At 40.3% G+C, this 23,680-nt stretch overlaps 1 protein-coding gene across 1 annotated transcript in view; it reads right to left on the bottom strand.

Annotated features, from left to right (window-relative positions):
* Positions 1-23,680, bottom strand: part of SNTG2 (syntrophin gamma 2) — a 457,199-nt gene that overhangs the window by 91,572 nt on the left and 341,947 nt on the right. Inside the window, exons 10-11 of the mRNA XM_024215800.1 lie at positions 13,618-13,747; positions 9,084-9,122 (exon numbers count right to left, since the gene is read on the bottom strand). Coding sequence (XP_024071568.1) covers positions 9,084-9,122; positions 13,618-13,747 — 169 coding nt within the window. The remainder of the gene's footprint in view (positions 1-9,083; positions 9,123-13,617; positions 13,748-23,680) is intronic.

Genomic DNA, 23,680 nt, shown 5'->3' with positions numbered 1-23,680 from the left:
ACTCTGAACTCAGTTTGTAATAGTGCAGGCGTTCTTGTTTTCCAAATTGAACAAGATGTCAGCAGATAACAACCCAAGCTTCACTGGTATGCCTTTCTGTAATTTAACAGTGCTAAATACAGATCAGAGTCTGACGCTAGTATTTTTTAGAAGATGTTTTATTATTCTGACGCTGTTTTCCACCACCTCGTTGGATTTGGGGTAATAGGGACTAATGGTTATATGTCTCAACTTGTAGTTCACAGTGAAGTGCTTAAACTCAAGCCAACTAAACTGTGGCCCATTATCAGACATTACTAAGTGAGGTATACCATGTCCAGCAAAAACAGACTTGACATGCACTATCATCTTGCAAGTGAGAATCACAGGGAAGTGAGAATCACAATCTAGCATAAGTACATGTTTTTTTTCCAGCAAACAAACAAATTATGCCTACTTTTTTGTTCCAATAGGCAAATTTTTCCTCTGCCACCAACAGAGTTTTTGGTTGACTTGGCCTCTATTTTTGGCATGTGAGATTAAATCTTAATAGTATCCTCATTGTTGCTGTTCATTTGAGGCCATATACAATTCTTTTAGATTTCTCAATCCCTAAATGACCTTCATATATCCTTTTAAACATTTTTTTCGGTATTACCTTAAGAATCATCTAGTAGGTGCCTTTAAACAAAATCCCATCTAGTATTGAGAGCTCTCCCTTACATTGATAATAGGGACCAGGAACAGACTGTCCTGCCTAACTTGTGCTAGTAGCCTTAATTACTTTCTGCAGGGGCTTACCCTGAGCAAGCGACTCTGGTGATCACAGTCCACTTTTCATCTGAAACAGGATACACACAAAATCAAGCTCAGGAATTTGCTCTATTGCACTTTTGTCAAATGCTCTAGAGCAGCGGTGAGCAAACTACGGCCCGCGGGACCCTCCTGTCCGGCCCCTGAGCTCCTGGCCCAGGAGGCTAGCCCCCAGCCCCTCCCCCCACTGTTCCCCTTCTCCCACAGCCTCAGCTCCCTGCGCCACCGGTGCAATGCTCTGGGTGATGGGGCAGCGAGCTCTTGCTGGGCAGCGCAGCTGCGGAGCCGCGGCCTGATGCATAAGCCACTAGGTCTCCAGTATTAACCAAACTATTGTATGAGGACTACACCAATATCTTCCTTGGAGACATCCCTCAACAGCTTAGGTCTATGCTGACTGTCAGGACTGAGGCCTCTAATTAAATCCTTCTGTTTCTCAAATTCTGTATTAAGATTTGCATTCCTTGTCCATTGGACATCATTGCACAGTGATGTTCTCAAGTTGCTGATTTAGGCAGTTAGATTTGGCTTTCCTTACATATGTCACCATTCCAAGGAAGCTCTGTACTCCTTCCTTATCTGTTGTGGCAGGCATGTTAGTGATGGCCTCATCTTGCTGTGTTAACTTCTCTCCCAGGTATGTCATTTTTGTTTGTTCAGCTTTCGCCTAGCAACTCTTGCTGTTTCCAAAGCTGCCTGGGTCCTCTGGTCATCTGTGTCTATTGGTTTTCCTCAAGTCAAAATATCATCTATATAAACCCTAGTATCCTCTACTCTATCAACAATTTGTTGCATTTTGTGGTGAGACACTTGGGCACTGAACACAATCCATACAGCTGTCTAGTAAAGTTTAGCAAAGAATAGAATTAGCAGACTCAGAGATGAACACAGTATGTTGGTGAAGGGTCAACACGGCTTTTGTAAAAGGAAATCATGCCTTACCAATCTATTAGAATTCTTTGAGGGTGTCATCAAGCATGTAGACAAGGGTGATCCAGTTGATATAGAACATTTGGACTTTCAGAAAGCCTTTGACAAGGTCCAACATCAAAGGCTCTTAAGCAAACTAAGCAGTAATGGGATAAAAGGGAAGGTCCTCTCAAGGCCCAGTAACTGATTTAAAGATAGGAAACAAAGTGTAGGAAAAAATGGGTAGGTAAAAGGAAGATCCTCCAGGGATCTGTTCAACATATTCATAAATGATCTTAAAAATGGTGAACAGTGAGGTGGCAAAATTTGCAGATACTAAAAAATTACTCAAGATAGTTAAGTCTAAAGCTGACTTGCAAAGAGGTACAAAGGAATCTCACTAAACTGGGTGACTGGGCAACAAAATGGCAGATGAAATTCCATGTTGATAAGTGCAAAGTACTGCACGTTGGAAAATATAATTCCAACTAAATATACAAAATGATGGGATCTAAATTAGTTGTTACTACTCAAAAAAGAGATCTTGGAGCCAATGTGGATACTTCTTTGAAAATATTGTGCAGCAGCAGTCAAAAGACGCTAACAGAATATTAGGAACCATTGAGAAAGAAATAGTTAATAAAATAGCATATAAAATATTGTATCAAATATCATAATGCCACTATATACATCCATGGAATCCCCACACCTTGAATACTGCATACCGTTCTTGACACCCCATCTCAAACCACATATACTAGAATTGGAAAAGTTACAGAGAAGAGCAACAAAAATGATCAGGGGTATGGAACAGCTTCCATATGAGGAATGGTTAACAAGACTGGGACTGTTCAGTTTAAAAAAGAGACAACTAATGGGGGTGTCATGGGATCCACTCACTGCATGTGGCACCTCCTCCTGGCAGCTCTGGGGATTAGCTTGCAAGGCGCTGCCCTCCTCTGGCGGTGTCTCTACTCATCGTCTCTTTCACTCTGAGGCCCTTCTCACTCCCAGAGCTGCAGCTTCTTGTTCTTGGCTTGGCCCTCCAGCCAGGTCACTAAGGTCCTTCCCTTCTGGGGAAATCAAAGTCCTTTGAAAGCAGCTGTCTGTTGGGTGTCTCTAATGCCCTGCACCACTTCCCAGTGGCTGATAGGAGAACCCAGGCCCGGCCTGTAGGGTTCCAGCCCAGGAACCCTATAACAAGCCAAGGTCTGTACAGTTCTACACCTGGGCTTCTGCTGTTTCCCTGGGCTTCTTCCTACTTATCTGGCTTCCCCCCCTTTCTGGCTTTGCCAGTCCAAGCTCCCTCCTCCCTATAGACTACTTCCTTGCAGCCTGCTGCTGCTCACAGTTCCTGGGCTTTATGCAGGCCCTTCTTGTTCCTGCCCAGCTGAGCCCATTTCCAATTAGTGGCCTGCTCCCTGTCTCAGGTGCATCCTGGGTAATTAATTGGCCTGCCTAGCTACTTTAACTCCTCCAGGCCTTATGTGGGGTGGGCACATCATCACAGGGCGATATGAAAGAGGTCTATACAATCATGAATGGTGTGGTGAAAGTGAATGGGAAAGTTATTTCCCCTTCACATAAAACAAGCACCAGGGGTCACCCAATGAAATTAATAGGCAGCAGGTTTAAAACAAGCAAAAGGAAGTACTTCTTCACACAACACACAGTCATCCTGTGGAACTCATTGCCAGTGAAGGCCGAAAGGATAACTGGGTCAAAACAGAATTCTATAAGTTCATGGAGGATAGGCCCATCAAATACTATAAGCCGAGATGTTCTGGTATGCAACTCCATTTTCTGTGTGTCCCTAAACCTCTTGCTGCCAGCAGTTTGGACTGGACAATCATTCAACACATTGCCCTGTTCTTTTCATTCCCTCTGTAGCATCGGGCACTGGCCATTGCTGGAAGACATAATGCTGGGCTAAATGGACCAGTGGTCTGACACAGTGTGGCCATTCTTATGTCCTTAGTTTACTGAAGCAGGGTCTCCCAATGCTCTGTTTTTCTAAGGGCACCACCAGAAACATGCTGATTCATTAAATCTAGAAAAATAATTAGCACCAGTCATACCCCCAAAATTTCCCCCCTTGCATTTAGTACAAAAATGTTCCCTTTAATATTATTTTTTTTAATTCTTATGGATCTCTACATGAGTGAAGGGTTCCATCTTTTTTCTCCCGACAATGACCAACAAATGTACCCACTCTGTCAATTCTTCTCTTGCTCTATGATTCCCAGAGCAATGAGACTATTGAGGTCTTTTAGCCTCCTCTTTAAGACAAAGGGAACTCTTTTGGGGACATGAATTGTTGGGCAGTGGGTTCTTAAAATTTTCTTCTGTGCTCTGTTGAGAATTTCCCTATCCCTTGGAAGATGTCCTCAAACTCTTGTTAAATTGTTGTAGTCCCTCGTCCCTCTAAAAAGGGTACCCTCTTGATAAGACCAAGGGCTTGACACACTTTTAACCGATAACAGGATCTCTTCTCCCTGCTACTATTACAAATCATATATTTTCCAGTATGTTATTTACCCATACATCTCGTTCATTTATATCTTTAGTGGGGATAAGCTTACCACTGTAAGACCTGAATTTTACCCTCCAATATGTGTGGTGTTTCTTTTAGTACTAACTACACTGTTTTTGGCCACACACTGGCTTCTGCACCCACATTCAATTTAAAATTAATAAATGTCTAATTTGCTTTCAGCTTCCGCTGCAACATTGTCCATTGCTCCTATGGATAATTCAGCTGAGCTAGCAGTTGTCCTCTTTGTCCATGCTGTGCATAGTCTTCTGGTGTTTGCAAATTCTTGCAAAGTGATTTAGTCCGTTGTATTTCTTGCATCTTTTCCTATATGCCAGACATTGTCTTGGCTCACATTGATTGCCAGGGCTGTCCAACATCTTGACAGATGAAAGGAGACACAACAAAGTTAGTCTGTCAGAGGTTCTTAGCAATGGCATGGGAAAAGATGCATGAGCAGCAAACCTTCCCACAGTGGCTACAGGTCCACTCAGGGCCGGCTCTAGGCACCAGCAAAACAAGCTGGTGCTTGGGGCGGCACATTTTTAGGGGCGGCATGGCCGGCGCCAGAATGCCACCCCTAAAAATGTGCCCCAGCCGCCCTAGTTCACCTCCGCTGCCGCTCGCGCGCCGCTACTCGCCCTCCCTCCCAGGCTCTCAAACCTAGGAGGGAGGGGGAGATCCCAAGCGGCCGCGGCGCGCGAAACACCTGTTTCGCGCGCCGCTGCTCTCCCTCCCTGGCTTGAGAGCCTGGGGGGAGGAGGCAGGGCTGGGGATTTGGGGAAGGGGCGGAGTTGAGGCGGGGCTGGGGGGGCGGCCAAAATTGTTTTTGCTTTGGGCGGCATAAATCCTAGAGCTGGCCCTGGGTCCACTTGCCAGATGGAAATTGAATACTCTGTTTCCTGGCTCACCTGCGGGCCTCAGCCTGGCCTTTCTGATGGCTCTCCATGGTGACTGTACCAGCCTTATCCTGGCTTCTCCAAACTCAGCTATTGTGGGCAGGATTTTCCCAGTTTTCAGTGGGACTGCTAAATTTCTTGAGACCTTGCTTGACCTTGAGACTGCATCAGAGCTTTGACCTTCCTCTGTGTCTCAGGCAGTTGGTAAGTTGGCCATAGAGCATGGCAGATGATCTTGAGGCATGTGCTCCACATGTCCCAGCCAGCGAAGCCTGTGAATGTCTAGCGTAGTCTGCATAGACTGTAGGCCGGTTCTTTCAAGTATCTCATTATTGGTGATCCATTGGTCCCAAGTAACTCCAAGGATTTTTATAAGACAATGGAGTTGGCAAATGTTCAATCACCACTCCTGCTTGGTTGCCACAGTGTGTGTAAATCCATTTGCTGTTTTTCCTTGACTCCAACTTTGAGGTCCACATGTTTTTCTGCCTCATGATTCTTTTCATGTAGTATTTGGGATTCTCTATCATGTCTATAGTGTCAGAGCAGTGTCCATCCTCCATAAGGACTGCATAACTTTCTTTGCTTGGCAAATTTTAATTGCTCTGTCAAGGGTTTCTTCTTCCAGTAGTCTATCTCTGAGTATTTTATTCCAGATCCCAGCCACGTTCTGGCCTCTTGTCAGAGACTCAGCTCCCCAAAATTGCAAGATTGGCTCTTCAGCCTTAGATCAGTAACAAACTCTTCTATGGTTTCACCTTCTTTTTTGTACTACCTGTTTAAAAATCTCTCTCTCATGTTTCATTTTAATGTGAAGTGCAGTACCCATCAAATTTTTGTAGTACAGTTTCATAGTTAGCCCCTGCCTAAGTTAACTGAAAACTATTAAATATACCAAGTGCTTCAGAACTAGCTATTATCAGAAATAAGGCTACCTTCTCACTGTTATCTTTCTTGCAGGCACCCAGTGCTTGCAGATATAGAATAAAGTGCTCTTTAAAGCTTCTCCAGTTATCTTCCATGTTTCAAGAGAATTTCATTGGGTGGAGCTTTTAACTGCTCTATTCTTCCAGTCTAGGTATTTTCTTAGTTCCTTTTTACTCCTGGTACTCTGTGGTGTTCAGTGATCCTTCAGTGCTTAAGGTGCTAGAAAAAAGATCTGCTTTATTCTGTTACCTGTTTCAACTGACTGTGCATAACAACAACATGAGCTTCTACAATACCCCCTTAGACTTCGTCTCTGGAAGTCCGGACACTAAAAGAATAGTCCCCAACACCACAGTTCTCTCCAAGGCATTTCTCACCCTAGCATGAGCACACAGTGTCTAGAATAAACTGCTGTCATTAAGATTAGGTTGGTTTTCAACACAGATGCAATGTCTTATTTCAGGTTCCAATGCAAAGTGAAGGTGACAATGAAGGTGTGATGAAGTACATACCGACCTAACTCCCCGGTGTAGAGAGCTCTATGCTGACAAGAGGCCTTCTCCCATCGACACAGCTACCACCTATCAGAAAGGTGGAGTACCTACACTGACAGGCCAAGCATAGGTAGAGTCTTCAGAAGACAATAATATGATAAATGAACTTGGGGGTTTAAAGTTCATGGGGAAAACTGTGGTTCCAGAATGAAATAGAAATGAAAGCCATATACCCTAGCTAACTATACAGGAATGCTCATGCTCACAAACAAACAAACAAGCAAACTCCACAGAAAGCTTCCATCTTATTTTTGTAAGTATTTCCAAGCCTTAAAATACACAAATATCCTTCCACAAATTCACATCAAAGTAGCTTTTCAAATCTCCTTCAGTTTCTCAAATATTTTTTCATCACGTACCCTGTAAGTTTTATTCCCCTTTACAGTCAGATGCCCTAAGAAACAGTATAGATTCATAAACCTATGTAGTTTAGCACTGATAGGCTCCATTAATCTTAAGCATCTCAAATCCTCTTCTGCCCACCATTTTCATTTATTACTGCAAAGTTTTCTTTCCCAAGTCCAAATAACCACATTCCCTGGTGAAATGTACACAAGAGTTTCATATTTGGTTGAGCATTTCTTTAGGGCTCAATTTCATAGGACATTTCAAAGTCATATTGTTGTTCTTTTATTCACTTCATCTTGCCAAGTTCTATATAATCTTTGTTTTCTTTTCCCTTTTTGCACAGTACCTTCCCCAGCAGAATCATTTATAGGCATACCTTAGCTTTTGCTGATTCTAAAATTAATATTCTGATTTAGTTTCTTATAATATGTTTGGCATCTTGAATGGAAACAGCATTGCTCTATCAAATATTGCAGAGAAAAGTATTTATTTTGAAAAACAAAGGTATATGTACTAAATTCATATTGATGGAACATTAAAATTAAGAAATCAACCACTTGCAAAAGTCAGGAATTAAGGGAGAAAGTTCATCTTTAACTCTGCCCCATTGTCCTTATCCCTTTAATATCTTGAACTAGAGCATTTGCACCGAATCCTGCAAACCCTCCTTCAGTGAAACTCCTGTTGATTTCAATGGGAATTTCATGCACAGGCAGTGTCCAAGATTTGCCCCTTTGCTAATTAATAAAATACAAACAGAATTTCTTATTCAACCTTTCACATAGTAAGTTATAAAACAGATGCTATTAAGCCTATGCTTGATTTTAGCATCCACACAGATCCATAAAAGTGCTTCCCAAGTGCATTAGGTACCAATGGAAGCACAAATTACATTATTAGTAGTATTTGTTATTGATATAGTACCACAGGTGGGCAAACCAATTATACAGAATATCGCTCATCAACCCTTATTGGATAGTCATTTAAATAAATAGCAGTACTTCAAAAACGAGTCTTAAGATGCGTATTCTTCTCTGCAAATATTTGCTTAAATATCAGTAATCGAGAGATAATCTAGCAACAAACATCTAGTTTCAATGATTTTTTTTTGCTATTTTTAATTATATATTTTATTCATATTAGGCTGTTTCACGAGGAAGAACTATGTGAGAAACTAAAGTTTCAATGGAACATCCATTCATTTTGTTTTTGATGTAACTTTTGGGCTCATTCTCTATTGCACTTAAAATTCTTTAATAGCTCTCGAGTCATTTAATTCTGCATAACATTGATTCTCCTATAAGAAAAGTGAAGTGGTTTCCTAGATACAAAAATTGCTAGTGGGTTAGAAATTTGATAAACCTCCTAAAAGTTTCTATAAATCTCCCAACAAGATTTTACAAACAAGATGACAAAACAAAGTAAGAGATGAACTAATGTGTGAGTTGTTAATTACATAACAAACTTATGTTTGACTCTAACAGGTTTTAGAAGGATTTTAGAATCAGCCTTTGCTTGCAGTACAGTTCAGTTTATGAACATCATTTCCATTCTAGAAGTATAACCTGGCTAATTCTCACTTCACCAATCTGAAAACCCATAAAACAACTCATAAAAACAAAAAGTGGTCACTCCCCATTTCTCAGCAAGGATTTAATAGCAGGCTGCTGCAATGATAGATCATATTACTAAGATTTCAATATTTGTATAAAACAGAATGCAATTCACTTGCTAGACTATTACAATTGTGGAGGAAAACTGAAATTATACTTTCAAAGTAAATGAAGAGAGTGCATTTGTAATGGAGTATCCTTACTTTTTACTATTATGTTTGTGCTTACTTTCTAATTTACAAACTGGGTTAATCTGCAATAGATGCTTTTAGTTACTAGTGTGAATTAATAAGATTCTTTTATGTGAAGTAGGGCCCCTCAGAATCTAAAACCTGTTTTGCCTAAAGAAAATGTATATTTAGAACTTGCAATCTGAGTATATGTCTACATGTAGCTCCAAAATTTTTGCATCCTAAAAGAATACACGGAGCAGATTTTTTTTCCCAGCAATTTTTAAAGAGATTTAATTAATGGTAAATATTTATGGACAATACAATTAAAATCTTACCTGGTCTGATAGAGAGCAGCATTTATTTGCCATTTTCATCTGCAGAAAAACAGAGATTAAAGAATAGTCAGAGTGATTAATATATTGATGCTATCATTTGTCATATTATTGCATTATCAGGGACATATTATAAGTGTACTCTCTATGCCATTATCTAAATCATTGATGAAGATATTGAACAGAACCGGATCCAGAACCGATCCCTGTGGGACCCCACTCGTTATACCCTTCCAGCATGACTGTGAACCACTGATAACTACTCTCTGGGAATGATTTTCCAACCAGTTATGCACCCACCTTATAGTAGCTCCATCTACGTTGTATTTCCCTAGTTTGTATATGAGACGGTCATGCGAGACAGTATCAAAAGCCTTACTAAAGTCAAGATATACCACATCTACTGATTCCTTCCATCCACAAGGCGTGTCAAAGAAAGCTGTCAGGTTGGTTTGACATGATTGTTTTTGACAAATCCATGCTGACTGTTATTTATCACCTTAATATCTTCTAGGTGTTTGCAAATTGATTGCTTAAATTATTTGCTCCATTATCTTTCCAAGTACAGAAGTTAAGCTGACTGGTCTGTAATTCCCCAGGTTGTCCTTATTTCCCTTCTTATAGATAGGCACTATATTTGCCCTTTTCCAGTCTTCTGGAATGTCTCCCATCTTCCATGACTTTTCAAAGATAATTGCTAATGGCTCAGATATCTCCTCAATCAGCTCCTTGAGTATTTTAGGATGTATTTCATCAGGCCCTGGTGATTTGAAGACATCTAACTTGTCTAAGTAATTTTTTACTTGTTCTTTCCCTATTTTAGATTCTGATCCTATCTCATTTTCACTGGCATTCACTATGTTAGACATCCAATCGCCACCAACCTTAGTGAAAACCGAAACAAAGAAGTCATTAAGCATCTCTGCCATTTTCACATATTCTGTTATTGTCTTTCCTCCCCTCATTGAATAACGGGCCTACTCTGTCCTTGGTCTTCCTCTTGCTTCTAATGTATTTGTAGAATACATTAGATCAGTACCATGGATCAGTACTATGGACAACAGCCTCATTCATGACACACCATACAATTAGTACAATGAATAAGAAAGGATTCTTTGGACCCTAGCCCAGTTCACTAGCCAAAGAGTGAAGTGACACAGGGAACCTGGAGAAAACAAATAAGTGATGCTATAATTACTATATTGTCATCCATTCACATTGGGGAAGTTCACGGTTGCACATGCAACCTTATCTTTGTCACTTCCTGACTTCTGAGTGCTTCCTTTTGCAACCTCTATTTTTAATGTAGTTTTTTTCTGTATGGAATTAATGTTTATAAAAAAAAATAAAGAAGCAAAGAAATTCCATCATGAGCTACAGGGATGTACACATTTTTATTCAGCGGAGGCACTAGTTAAAATATAATAAAATAATAGCTGCTGAATATCACTTTAATGAGTAGTTTGACTAAATTTGTCCACTTTAATAAAATGAAATAAATGAGCTTCTGTTCCAACTCAATGTTTCCTTTATTTATAATGCAATCCTTCAACTTTTTGCGGATGTTGGGGTTAGGGGTGAGGAAGCCTCTAGTTGTCTACTCTCATGTGCTACTACTTTCTAGACAGCAGCAGAACACTGTGTAATGCATAAGGTGCAATCCATGAGGCAGAAATCTTTGCCTTATACCATGTGCGATTTTTATGAGTTATAGAAGTAGTCAGGATTTTTTCAAGGACCTGCCTTAATCCACATCCACCACACCTAGTGTGGGTAGGAAAGCAAGATTCCTTGGCTTCTGTCTCCATTCATATGCAGTTTCACAGATCATATTCCATAATCCTCTGCCTAGTACACCTGAAATTTCACTGTGCTTTGTTTGGCACACTTGTGCATACATTGAAAACATGAGATGTTATCTACTCAATGGGAGTTTCACCTTACTCTATATACACATACATATAAACCGTCGGTGGAATTTTGGGTTATATAATGTTATCACTTTTCATCCAATATACAGGCATAAAGGACAATTTTTTAAACTCATCCAACTCAAATCCAGTGTTCACTGATCAGATGAAAGATACATCCATGATCTAGGAATTATGTCCCTATTCTGAGGCCAAATTTTAAGTTTATTTAATCTTCTACTGAGGCTTTAGGGCTGTTTAATAAAATGGTACAGAAACAATGGTTTTCAAAGCAATTTTTGATTTAATTTAAAAAAAGAGAACATATTAATTTTAGGTAAAAGAGGTACAATTTTGAGAAAAGTGTAAGTACTTTGAAATGGGCCTCTATAGTAGAAACACACAGGCAACCAGGTGTTGCCAGGTGTGCTGCCTATAATACCCTTATCCTGACGCTCTGTGCTGTGTTTAGGATAATAGCAATTAAGAGCTGTGAGAAGAGTTAATAAAAATCACAAGTGATTTAATACATGGCTAACTGTATACTATGGCGAGAATGCAGGGGACTGGACCAGATGACCTCTCGAGGTCCCTTCCAGTCCTACAAGTATATGATTAATTCTGAGCTATTCTACAGAACTCCCTCCCAAAAACTCTCCAGTTAAACAGTATTGTCAACTCAGCCTACAGGAGACCCTTTGACTATACACATTGAGAGAGAAGTGGATGGAGGTCAGGCTCCTTCCTATGCTGCTAGCTCAGCATAGTCTCAGTTCCCCAGTTGGCTCCTGTTCCTTCTCTCCCCTTAGGGGCTATAGGATGTGTTGGGGAGCAGAGTACTGTAAAGAGACCACAGCAGTGTATCTTTCTCCCCTCGAAGGGGGTGCTTTGAGAAATCAGAGCAGCTCTGTTCTCCTCTGCTTCCTTCTTCTTCCAAACCTAAATATCCAGCATGTGGGGCAAAAGGGAAGGGGATGAAGCACAGAGTGCCACACTGATGGAAAGGATAATGGGAAATGCAAAAGAACTTGGGAAATGGGATGGGGAGAGGAATTCTTCAGGAAAACTGCAGCATGTGTTCTGTTTGTAAATATGATAGTTACTATCAGGCTTTTCACATGAAGCTCATTATGGATTATGCAGTAATTAGTAGTGCTGAAAGAGTCAATTTATTCTCCTCCTCCATATCCTGTTCTTCCCCACCATGACCCTTTAGTTCCTCTTCCATGCCCCTCCTCTCCATCTTTCTCCTCAGAAGTAACTGTCTGCACAGTAGCATCAGAACAATTCAGACACATGCTATTGGTAGACACACTGACATACCCAGGTATCCTCCTGTGGCTAGACAACAGCTGACTTCCTCTGTACTCAAAGATAACATTACCACCCCAGGTCCCCTGACAGCCTGACTTTGCTGAAAATGTTTCTGTGAATTAGGTCACTGCTTTGCAACTAGCGGAAGTTCCTGATTGTGATGAAAGACCTATGCTGGTATTGCCGATATTAGTATTGTCTCCTGGAATCAGTGTGGCATCTAAATAGATCCTTTTTGGTTGAACTCTCACTCTGCTGTATGTACTGATGACCAGTAAAGTATATTCCAAACAGAGCAATGCTTAATTTTCAGGCTTGTTGAGATGTTTCCCAGACTGCAGGTCTGACACAGCCTGTTAAGGGAATTTGATCATATCCTTCCCAATGAGGAATGGGAATGTACATGCACATCAGATGTTCTATTGTGTTACTCTGGTGATCAGTAACAGAAAGTTGGTGGAGATATGAAATATTGTGGTATATAGCAGGGGTGGCCAAACCGCGACTCGCAAACCACATGCAGCCCTTTTACAGTTAAAGGGCAGCTCCCGGAGCCCACCGTGCCCCCCTTCTCTGCCTAACAGATTGGTGGGGAGGGGAGCTCGGTGCTTCTGCCCTCTGGCAGGGTGGTGGGGTTCAGGTGCCTCCCATGGGGCAGAAGCCTCAAGGCCTACTACCTTGCTGCAGGGCAAAAACCCCGAGCCCTGGCAGGTGTGCCCCATAGGGCTGAAGCCGCGAGCCCCAGCATTACAAACTTTACTTTTAAATTTACAGCAATATGTTAATTCTGATACAAGCACCTTTTTACTGGAGACCACACTAGGGGATTGTAATCCTTTAGCTACATCACTTTCTAAACTCATTATAGCAGTAGAAAAACTGCATATAGACCAGCCCTAAATTACACTGCTTTAGTTACAAAGTTTCCCTTCACATATTTCCAAAACAAGTAATGCAAACTTCTGAAACCAGATTTCAAGCATACTTTAACTGCAAGAATTTAAAAAGAATACATTTAGGCCTCATCCAAAACTCAATGAAGTCAATGAAAAGACTTTTCCGATTGGGCCCTAAAAATTTTTTGAAAGTAATAAAAAGTCACCTTGAGATTCTGTTGTTCTCTATTATATAATAAGGTTGTATTTTCTTGGAGACTTCAAGGTAAAGTGTTATGCTACTACAATTTTGTTTCTTCCCCCTCATTCTTTTGTTTTATATATTATACCTTATATACAAATTATTATACTATGCTTGGGAAATTAAAAATAATTTAAATATAGCAAATGCAGGAAAATATGCAGAAAGTAACATACATTTTGAAGTGTCAAATCAGAGATGTTAGTTGATAATGCTCTCAGCCAGTCAGCACACTCCTGCGCTGTATAAAACTGAAGTATCCCAGTACTAACTCCATCGAGTGCAAGCACTTCAAATGCATTAGATCTGCAGTAAAAAGAAATATATGTATAACAAAGTTTTCATAAACAATCCAATAGTTCTCAATCTTCATCTGATCTTTAGAACTTTTTAAAAGTTTCATTTTTCAAAATTACAAACAGAGAGAAAAGCAACAGAAAAGGGGAATAATAATCTACTACAGCATCAGGAAACACAGACACAGTAAATGGTTTATCTTTATCAAAGTTTACATGTTTTGATTAATTATTCACTTATTGTTGTATAATTATATGTATATAATCACTAAGCTTAAGATATTTCATTAAGGATGCATCAATTAAATCTAAGTAAACAATTGTGCAACCTCTTTCCACCAAAATAAATGTTTGATACTCTAAACACTTACAACATGAATCACAAAGCAAATATCTTCATCTATTTTTAATTTCTTGAAGTGCTATAGGTTTAAAAAAAATTACAAGCAATCATTCTTTAGAGCTCATTTAATGTGCATGAAAATCCGAATACTTTATATTTCTTCAAAGGGTCTCAATATGAGCACCCAAAAACTGAGGCACCCCAAATCACTAGCCACCGTTGAAAATGTAGACCAGACTAAACATGTTACATTCTTCTCTACCTAGGAGACTGTGTTCACAAACAAAGTAGCTATTTGGCTGATAAAGATTGTGTGTCACTGCTTTACACTCAGTAGATATTGTGACATTACCAAGACTTATAAGAACTTTACATACCCACTTTAAATCACTCTACAAAAGCCCATGACACTCACCTCTGACTCAAACTAAAGATAAAAACCTCCATGCAACGTGAAAGTCTTCACTTCAACAGATGAGTCAACTTACAGAATTTTACCTACTTTGGCATGACAAAGTATTCTTGACCAGAAAGGAACCATCACTGAATACATCACACGTAAATGATATAATTGAGGGACCTGTAATTTATGCTGCCCAATAGAAGAGGCTGAAGACCTTCAGATCTTGAAAGACTTGTACTGCTTGATTACCTCCAAAGAACTCAGGTCAGAGATAGCATCATTGGCTCTGAGAGGCCACATATCCACACATCTCTAATATGTCTATCACTGTAGCATACTAGCATTTCTTCTTTAGGTCTGTCAGGAGGATCAAGTTGAGAGAGTCTAATCTTTTATGTCTGTGTTTTAGGGAAAGTTGAATTGAATGAGAAAGACCATATTTCTGTTTTGTGTAGGTGGCACAGGGAAAACAGTGGTGCTGAAGATGTGGAGAAAAGTTTTGGAAGAAGGATATATTTGCCCTTTAGTATTTAATATTTTTAATTTTAATTGCCACAGCTCTGTCTCTATAGTTATGTAGTTCAACTATTATTGATCTCAGGCAGGGCCGGCTCCAGGCACCAGCCCACCAAGCTTGTGCTTGGGGCGGCACCTGGAGGGGGGCGGCGCAGCGCTCTGGCCGCCGGGGAGAGCGGGGCCATGGCCGGGCTCGCCGCCCTCCCCCCGGCGCTCTGGCCGCCCTCCCCCCGGGCGCCCTTCCCCCGGCGGCAAGCCCCAGCTGGGGCTCACCGCCCTCTCGCCGCCCTGCCCCCTGCGCTCTGGCCGCCGAGGGGAGAGCGGAGCCCCGGCCGGGGCTCGCCGCCCTCCTCCCAGGGCTCCGGCCACCCTCCTCCTCGGCGCCCTCCCCCCGGGGCTCCGGCCGCCCTCCTGGGGCGGCAAAAAAGCCAGAGCCGGCCCTGATCTCAGGCACATGCCATCCTTGCCAAAATACCAGAGTCTGCTCTTTCTATTTTGAATCTGTCCCCTTTTCCTGGATTTCAAGTATTTGTAGCCAGAAAAAGAACTCCACAAGATCTTGGCTTTCTGTTCCCTTGGGCAGTCCAATTATCCTTATCTTGTTGTGTCTATTACCTTTTTCATTATCTTCATTATTTTCTCCCAGATCATAACTTTATTTTCTAATGACTGCAAGCATTTCTGCACAGTAATGTTTGAGCCCTGCACTGTAACCACCAGCTGTTCTCTACCCTCAAGCTGCTCCCAAAGGCTATCCACTCTCACTGTGAAATTAATAAGTGATTGCTGCCAGGTATTTTGCATTTTTTCAATGTTAAAAGCTAATGCTTTTGCTAAGTTGGGAATGATTGCGGCTTCCATCTTGACAATTAATTCTCTTGTCTTACACAAAGTAACTGTTGAGCAGTAAAGAATATAGAACATGGATATGGAAAGAGGAGCCAGAGAAGAAATCAAGGTGAAAAGGAGGGGAAAATGTGTTTTTTTGCTTTTCAGTTATTTTGCAAAACACTTCAAGAGTCTGATGAGTACAGTACAATTATTTTCATAAAATTAGATCCACTTAGAGGCAGTGTGGCCTAGTGAACAGAGCACTGGACAGGGATTCAGGAGACATGGGTACTATTCCCGACTCTGCCACTGGTCTGCTAGGCAGGTAACTTCACCACACTATGTCTCATTTCCCCCATCTGTAAACTGGAGATAATGATACTTACCTCCCGTTGTAAAGCACTTTGAGATCTACTGATGAAAACTGTATAAAAGTACTGGATATTATTATTAGATAGGAGATTACAGAAAGAGAAGGACAGAGAGAACATAATCAGAGGTATGAATATTCATTTCCCAAATTAATATTTTCCAACTGAGCTTGTATTAATTAGATGCAAAATGGTCACTGCAGCTACTTGTCTTCCCCAGATTTAAAGGACCAACAACCATAAAGAGAAAGGCTCATTTGAACTCAGATTCAGCAGTCACTGGGAAACCAGCTGTTAGGGAAAGGTCTGAATTCCAACCCTTCTGAGGGCCAGGGATCTCAGTAGATGGCATCCCAAGGTTTTTAAGGCTGGTGCCTGCTGTGTTTGAAATAGTCATGTCCTTTGGATTTACTCTAATATTATGTTTCCTTAATACACATCTGAATGCTTGTCTAACAGCAGCCATTTCCTCCATTTAAAGTTTTCCACTACACAATTACAAATAGACAGACAGACTAGATTAACCTGGGGTCCTGTTCAGTGGTCAAGCCAGTTTTCTTTGCTGTGTTTTGATATCAGATTTTGGTGCCTCCTTTGCTTATAACAATATCTAGAAACTTGGTCCTATTAGTGTATATAGCTTTTGACTGAATTTTTATTTACATCAGTGTGGATTATAACAGGATTAGAATGGGAGTTTTCAGAGAAGCTTTCTAGTAGGGCCTCTGTATTACTTCATCTCTCCATAAATGAAAGTTAAAATCTGCTGATTTTTTGGTAATCTGAATTAATTGCATCACTTCATAATTCTGGGAAATGACCACGGATGCTTGTTTGCCATGGCTAATGACGGATATGTCATGATGGCGTCAAAACACAAATATGATTTTATAGAAAAATATTGATCACATTATTGCAAACAAAATATATTTTATTTTAAAATAAAAGTGTTTTCAATCATTTAATAATACTAACTAATAGTTTAAAGCCACTCAAAGATTCAGATCACTTCCTATACTCTGTATTTCAGTACTCTGAACATGTCAAAAGTCATAGAAAAAGTTCACTCAGTAACAGATTGGCTTGGGTAGATATTTCATAGAGGAAATATTTTTTTATTATTTGTTTTGTTACCAAAGTCATGGTGTAATATACAGCCATTGTACTGTGGCCTGGAACACATACTAAATCTTCACCTGTCAGAGTAAGGAAAATTGGTCTCAGAACCCAAAAGAGAGAACCTGATGAGGGTCTATTTATGCTCTTCAATTAAGGGTGAGATTATTGAAAATTGGTTATTCCAAATACAACCAGTAACTCAATGGACACAGAGCAGTCGGGGCAACCCTACAAAAGTGTAGTGTGTGGGACCTGATTTTTTTCTTCATCAGTATTGTTTTTAAAGTTAAAGATTGACTCAGCAGTTGAATTCACTCATTTTGTATGCTCTTCCTTCTTGTCCTCACTATTTCCGATTGCCACATATAAACATCATGCAGAGGGTACAATTAAAGTGTCTTCCTTTGTACTGGGAGCAATGATGTTACTGGTATGAGTACCTATTCCTTTCAGTTATAATGGGGGTATATCATTAGTAATAGTTTACTTACCAGGTACAAGGCAAAAAGTAGTTTTCTAACTATGTCCCTATATGAGAAGTTTTCTATAATCTACTGAACAATCATCTGATAAATGAGATGAATTTTCATTTTTTAAGTGAGTGATGCGGGAGAGTATTTTTTGTTTGTCAGGTACATGAAAGAGTAAAGGCATATAAAAGATGTAAATACTTTTAGAACTGGAAAGCATACACATATGTGCTTGTTGCTCACTTAGGTCAGTGTTTTTCTGATGAATGTTTGACATTAATCCTCAATCCTTTTACAATCAAATTGTTCAATTAAATCTAAGTGTGGTAAGTGTTGGGTGTCTACAGGTTGAATGAAGTGTAAATAATAAGAGCCACTACATAGAAAAAATATCAGAATAATACTTAGTCCCAGTTTGGTTCCTCCTGAGAACAGGAGCTACCTGAAAATGCAAAGACTGAAAGATGGCATATTTAGTATATCACATTGCTACTGCACTCTGTAGGATGCAGCTATGTATACTAGAAGTGAGCTTTGTGGTTGCATGTGAATACAGTGTGTTTATTTCTCTGTGTGTTCTGTAATAATAACATAATGTATTTGGCTATAACTACCAGTTATACAAATTAGGGCCCGAATTCTGCAAAAACAGTAGTCCCACTGAACTCAGTAGAAATGTTCTGGTACTTAAACTTAAGCATGTGCAGAAGCCTTTGCAGAATCAGATCATAAGTCAAAACAAAATTGTCAATACTTGTTTGGAAAGTGTAAGATGATTGCTGAAATTAAATTAAAAACGTATATACAGAAAATCAGATGAGATTTGGTTTCTTTCACCTTATTGAATCAATTGGCAAAATAGATGTCAGTACAGTTAAGTAAACATTAAATTTACAAAATCAATGTATTTATTTATAGTTTATTCGGAATCATTAGAATGATTGGGATCACATGCTATTTCTTAATAGCTTCTTCAGCACAATGGGAATGTGTGGGAGAGGTAAAAGCCTTCAGTAATAAACCATCTATTTAAGTCTTTGTGGGCACACTGCATTTATCTTAATGATGGCTTTACGGCTGACTTGGTAGGTCAACGCCTTCAATCTCAAGGTATAAAACATGTGTGTCTCTAGATATTCCCTGACCCATAAAATGGCTAGTAAAATCTAGATTTAGATAATAATTACCAGCCTGCCCTGTCAGTTTGGTGCCAGTTCAGGTACAATTTCATCTCCTGCCCTGTAGGCATTTTGGCAGCAGGACAGTCTAAAAATGAATTGCATTAATCTGTGTCACTGCCACAGTAAGCCTCATGTACTTTATGGTTAAATTATGGGCAGATGATTACTTGTTAAAGACTTTCAATTCTCCATGTAACGTGCATGCATAACTCCTGTTACTACTTATTGGACTTAAACATGTGTGCCTGGGAAAAACAGACTTCTATACCTGACAATGCATGACAGATTTACTGCATCCCTCTCCATAGTTCTGCTTTAAAATTTCCAAACTAAAGGGTTTTTGAAGGGACATTATGACAATGCTGGCATAGATTGTCTACACAGTTTATTATTATTGTGCTAAAGCACAGTTATTTTTAACATAATATGAAGCAGAGAGATGTTCTTTTCTATGATAAACTTCTGAAAACAAACTGACAAACTATAATGCCAAGAATGTGATTCATAAAATTTTCTTTTTTGCGGGAGAGAAGTTTAAAATCTAAAACAGTCAGCTCCTTCCAGATTCACTCTTTATATTTTAAAGACTGATTTACAGTAATTGCACTGGGAAGCAAGCAGGTCTGCCAGGGCCCCGAATCCTTTTTAGTCCTCTCCTTCAGGAGGCCACAGATCCTGATGCATTCCTTGAGGATAGTGGGAAGGAGTAGGTCTGCTGACCAGGGCCCTCCTTAGGATTTATGAGGCCCTATGCAGTATTATTGAACTGGTGCCCCTATGCCCGATGGCAGCCTGGGCTTGCAGCCGGGGGGAGGGGGAGGAAGAGGCAGCAAAGGATAGCGAGATGCCCGGCCCGCCTCATGGTTACGGAGAGTCACAGTTCCCCGCAGAGACCCGCGTACCCTCTCCTTCACGCAGAATGGACATGCAGAAGGTACCTAATTAAAAGCACTAAACTTGGGAATAAAAGATTTCAGTCACAGGTTTTTTGATATGCCCTGAAGTTTGTCAGAGATTTATTTGCAAAAACTTTGTAGTAAGGGTGAATCAGCTGTCTTGCTGAATACAACATTAAATATTATGGAATACATGCTGCAGCTTTTCTCTGTTTTACATTTTCTTAATCAGTATTTCTAAGCTGATTTTATATTTTAAATGTACTCTTAAGCCTTCATAAAGTAATCATTCCAGATTGCTACATATTTAACTCACTGAAACAAAGACATTATTTTAAATTAATCAGTCACAGAGGTTTAGTGTGTTCATACCAATGTGCATTGCTTTTAGAAAAAGGGAACACTAATTTTACTTTGTGTGATCTACATAAAAATAGACATGTTTATGAAATTTCACCAACTTTAAAAAATATGTTTCCAAAGATTTTAGGCATAACAAGGGATTTTATATCTTACTAAGGTACTGATTTTGCTGGAGGGTTCTCTTAAAACTAGTTCATCGGATAGTCAGAAGTAAAGAAAGGGAAAGTCTTTGTCCAGCTATTTGGAAGGAAAGGGGTGTTGTTCCTTTAAGGGCTCTCTTCAAAGGGGAGGGCGGGTGAAAGGCAAAAGCTAGCTGTGGGAGCCTGCAGGAAGGGTCAGAACAGGGATAGGAAAGCTGGGACGGTGGACACTAAGACCCAGTGGTGCCCCAAATTTTCAGGTGCCCTAGGCAGCCACATATGCTGCATATGCCTAAGGACAGCTCTGCTGCTGGCCAGGGCCTCTTAAGGATGACCCTGCCAAAACAATGTTGTCCTTGGTGCACTCCCAAATGATGGTGGTGGTAGGAATGTGTAGATCCAGATACGAGCTGGTTGAATCATTTGCTGAAAATATTTTAACTACAAATTTAATCCTTTCCTTGGTTTGCAAGTGAACCTTGTTTACAACATATTCATTGTTACATTCACTGAATAGCCTGGACAAGCAATTTTCAGCCTCTGGGCTGTTCATTTAAACTATTCATTAGTTGTTATTCATGATGTGTGATTTTAGCTATGTTATTTATATGTAACTGTGGTATTTGAACCTCTCACAGACTTTACGTACTGTGACCTCACAATCTCTTTATTGGAGGGTTAGCAGAGGCATGCAAAGTCCCTGGAATAATTACATTTAACAAAAGCTTTTTGTTACTGGAAGAGGGCATAGAAGAGGGTACAGCTGAAGCTCCTCTCCTGCTGCTGGTGCAGCTTTGCTCTCCACCCATGGCAATTTGTTTCAGAGATACCTCTTGAGACTGGTGCAGCCTCACATTGGAGATGCTCTCTGTGGATGTGTCAAGAAACTCCGACTCATGCTGCCAGGCAGCACAGTAATTTTGTTGCGGTATTTATCTTCCTAACATCCAGGTGACATAGAAATTTATTCTTACCAGCTCCATTTTACAGATGGGGACCTGAAGCAGAGAGACACTAAGGCTCAGATCCTCAAAGGTTTTTAGGTGCTAACTCCTACTGATCTCAGTGAAAGCTAAGGGCTGAACTACCTGTCAGAATCTTGGCCTAAGTGTCTTTTAAGGCAGCCTGTAGTGGAGAAGAGAGCAGCACTTGGGTCTCCCAAGTCCCAGGCTATTGTCCTAACCACCGGACCATCCTTTTTGTTTAGGTGAATAGTCATGCATGGCTCATGGTTATGGCTCTACTCACTGACTAGATGACTGAAACTTTTGAAACAAGAGAATCGTCAATAGAGCATATTGCACTTTTGATACATGTTGTCAAATGAATCATTCAGGATAAAATTCCTCAGACTTAGAATTCACAGACATTTTCATCAATATCTGGCAATCATTCTCATGTGCACAATGCAGACTCCCAGAAAAGAAATGTGTAAAGCCATGACCTTATCCTGTCCCACATCCCCTCTTAATAATCATTTCTGCTGAGAGGAATACAGAACACTGCCAGTCGATAACAGCTAGGCAGGTGACAAGTTAGATTATGCACACAGCTAGTATATAAAAAACTGCTTTATTATTCCTTCCTCTTTCTCTCCCTGTCTCCTATCTGTTTGTTTGTTTCATCCACCTGCTGCATGTTATCATTATACTAAGGTTACAAGATCTTTTAGGTAGGGACTAGATGCATAAAAGAAGTTAGGTGTTGTAACACTGAGAATCATAGCACCTAACTTTTACAGGCCCATTAAATCACTGTGATTCACAAAGCCTGAGTTAGGTGCCAAGGCTTCCGAACTAAAAAAAAGGGGAGAAATAGGGTTGTGATTCATATAAGCCAGCACTCTAGGTGGGAAGCCATGTAAGCTTGCCAATGGGAGATGCTAACAAGAGGGATGTGTCCTAAGCCTCACCTCTCTCATGGAGATAGTTGCCTAAATCTGGGTTGCAAGAAGATACCTATCTCTGCTTGTTATTCTCAGCTGTGAACCCTCTCCTGGAGTTAGGCGCCTATGCCATTTTTTCCAAAAAGCCAGGAGGAGGAGTTTGTGGTGCCCACCATATAACTTTTAGCCCAGTGGTTAGAGCAATCCCTGGGATGTGGGAGACCCAGTTTCTCCGCACACCCCTGACCCTGCCAGAGGGGGAGAAAGTCACAGTATAAAATGGTGGCATCTTATTCATCAAACCTCTTCTCTATGTTTAACCTGACTCAGATTGACTTGTTTTAATGAAAAAAGTCACTCTTCCATCTATTTTGCTTCTGTCAGCATTGCAGAGTCTAATGCAGCTAAGAAAGTTAAAAGGGTTCTCTTCATTACTATACATCATCCTAAGAGATTTACATTAGCTGCAGAGGTTAGGGTTCCAAAATGTGTTCACAGTAAGCACTACCTGAGAATAACTGAAATGAAAGATGAGAAATGCACTAGGTGATTCTGTCCCTCTCCCAGTCAGTGCAAGGTATTGCCAGCTATGTATTGAAATGTATCCTAACACGCTCTTACTGTTTTCTCTGAAGATACAGCATTGGCTGAGTTCCTGCTTTTAGCAGTAGTACTTTTTCACAAGGCAGGTGGAATCTCCCTTGGTACTCAAGGTTTTTGGCTGTTTTCCATCCTCCAACCTTCCCCTTCGAGTTGGGAAATGAAACATTTGTTTTCAATTACTGACTTTTTGGTCATGACATCCATATGCCAGGATAGGTACAACTCACAGTGAATGGTGTTGTGAGATTTGAATTGGCTGCCTGTTGATTTCTAGATATTATTCACGCTATTGTTTATTAACCTATAAAGTGTGGAAGAACTTGGCACTCACGTACACCAAAGACCAGCTAGGTCTGAATTTGTTGATCTGCAAATGATTTTCTGTAGCCTTTAGGGAGAGTACAGAATGGTGAATTTTTAAATCAATTCTTCAATTGATGTGTGGACAGGATAAGCCACAGAATTAGTTGGTTTTGTAAGAATTGTGCTATGTACAATTTTGTGAGAAGTGGCTAGAGGATGAGATATGTGCCTTTCAGGTATGCATATATTAAAATAAGTAAATATTTCTAGCACAGTTTAACAGGGTGTTCTGAGTCCCATAAGGAAGGTATATGGCTTCTCACAATCCTATTCAAGCAGCAAGACATCATGAGACTCATCGTTCTGAGGGAACATGTGACTGCAGGCTACAAAATAAGGTTTGCTGAGAAGAGGAAGCAGGATATCTAAGGTAGCTCCTGCTCCCCAGTAAGAAAGAGACCAGAGAATAGGCTGCACTTATTGTGGGGTCTTTCTACAGAGAGAAAGAGAGAGATTGAT

This window comes from Terrapene carolina, unplaced genomic scaffold (genome assembly GCF_002925995.2).
Source record: "Terrapene carolina triunguis isolate 2854851 unplaced genomic scaffold, T_m_triunguis-2.0 Scaffold42, whole genome shotgun sequence".
Classification (NCBI taxonomy): Eukaryota; Metazoa; Chordata; order Testudines; family Emydidae; genus Terrapene; species Terrapene triunguis.
This window is presented reverse-complemented; position numbering and strand designations above follow the sequence as displayed.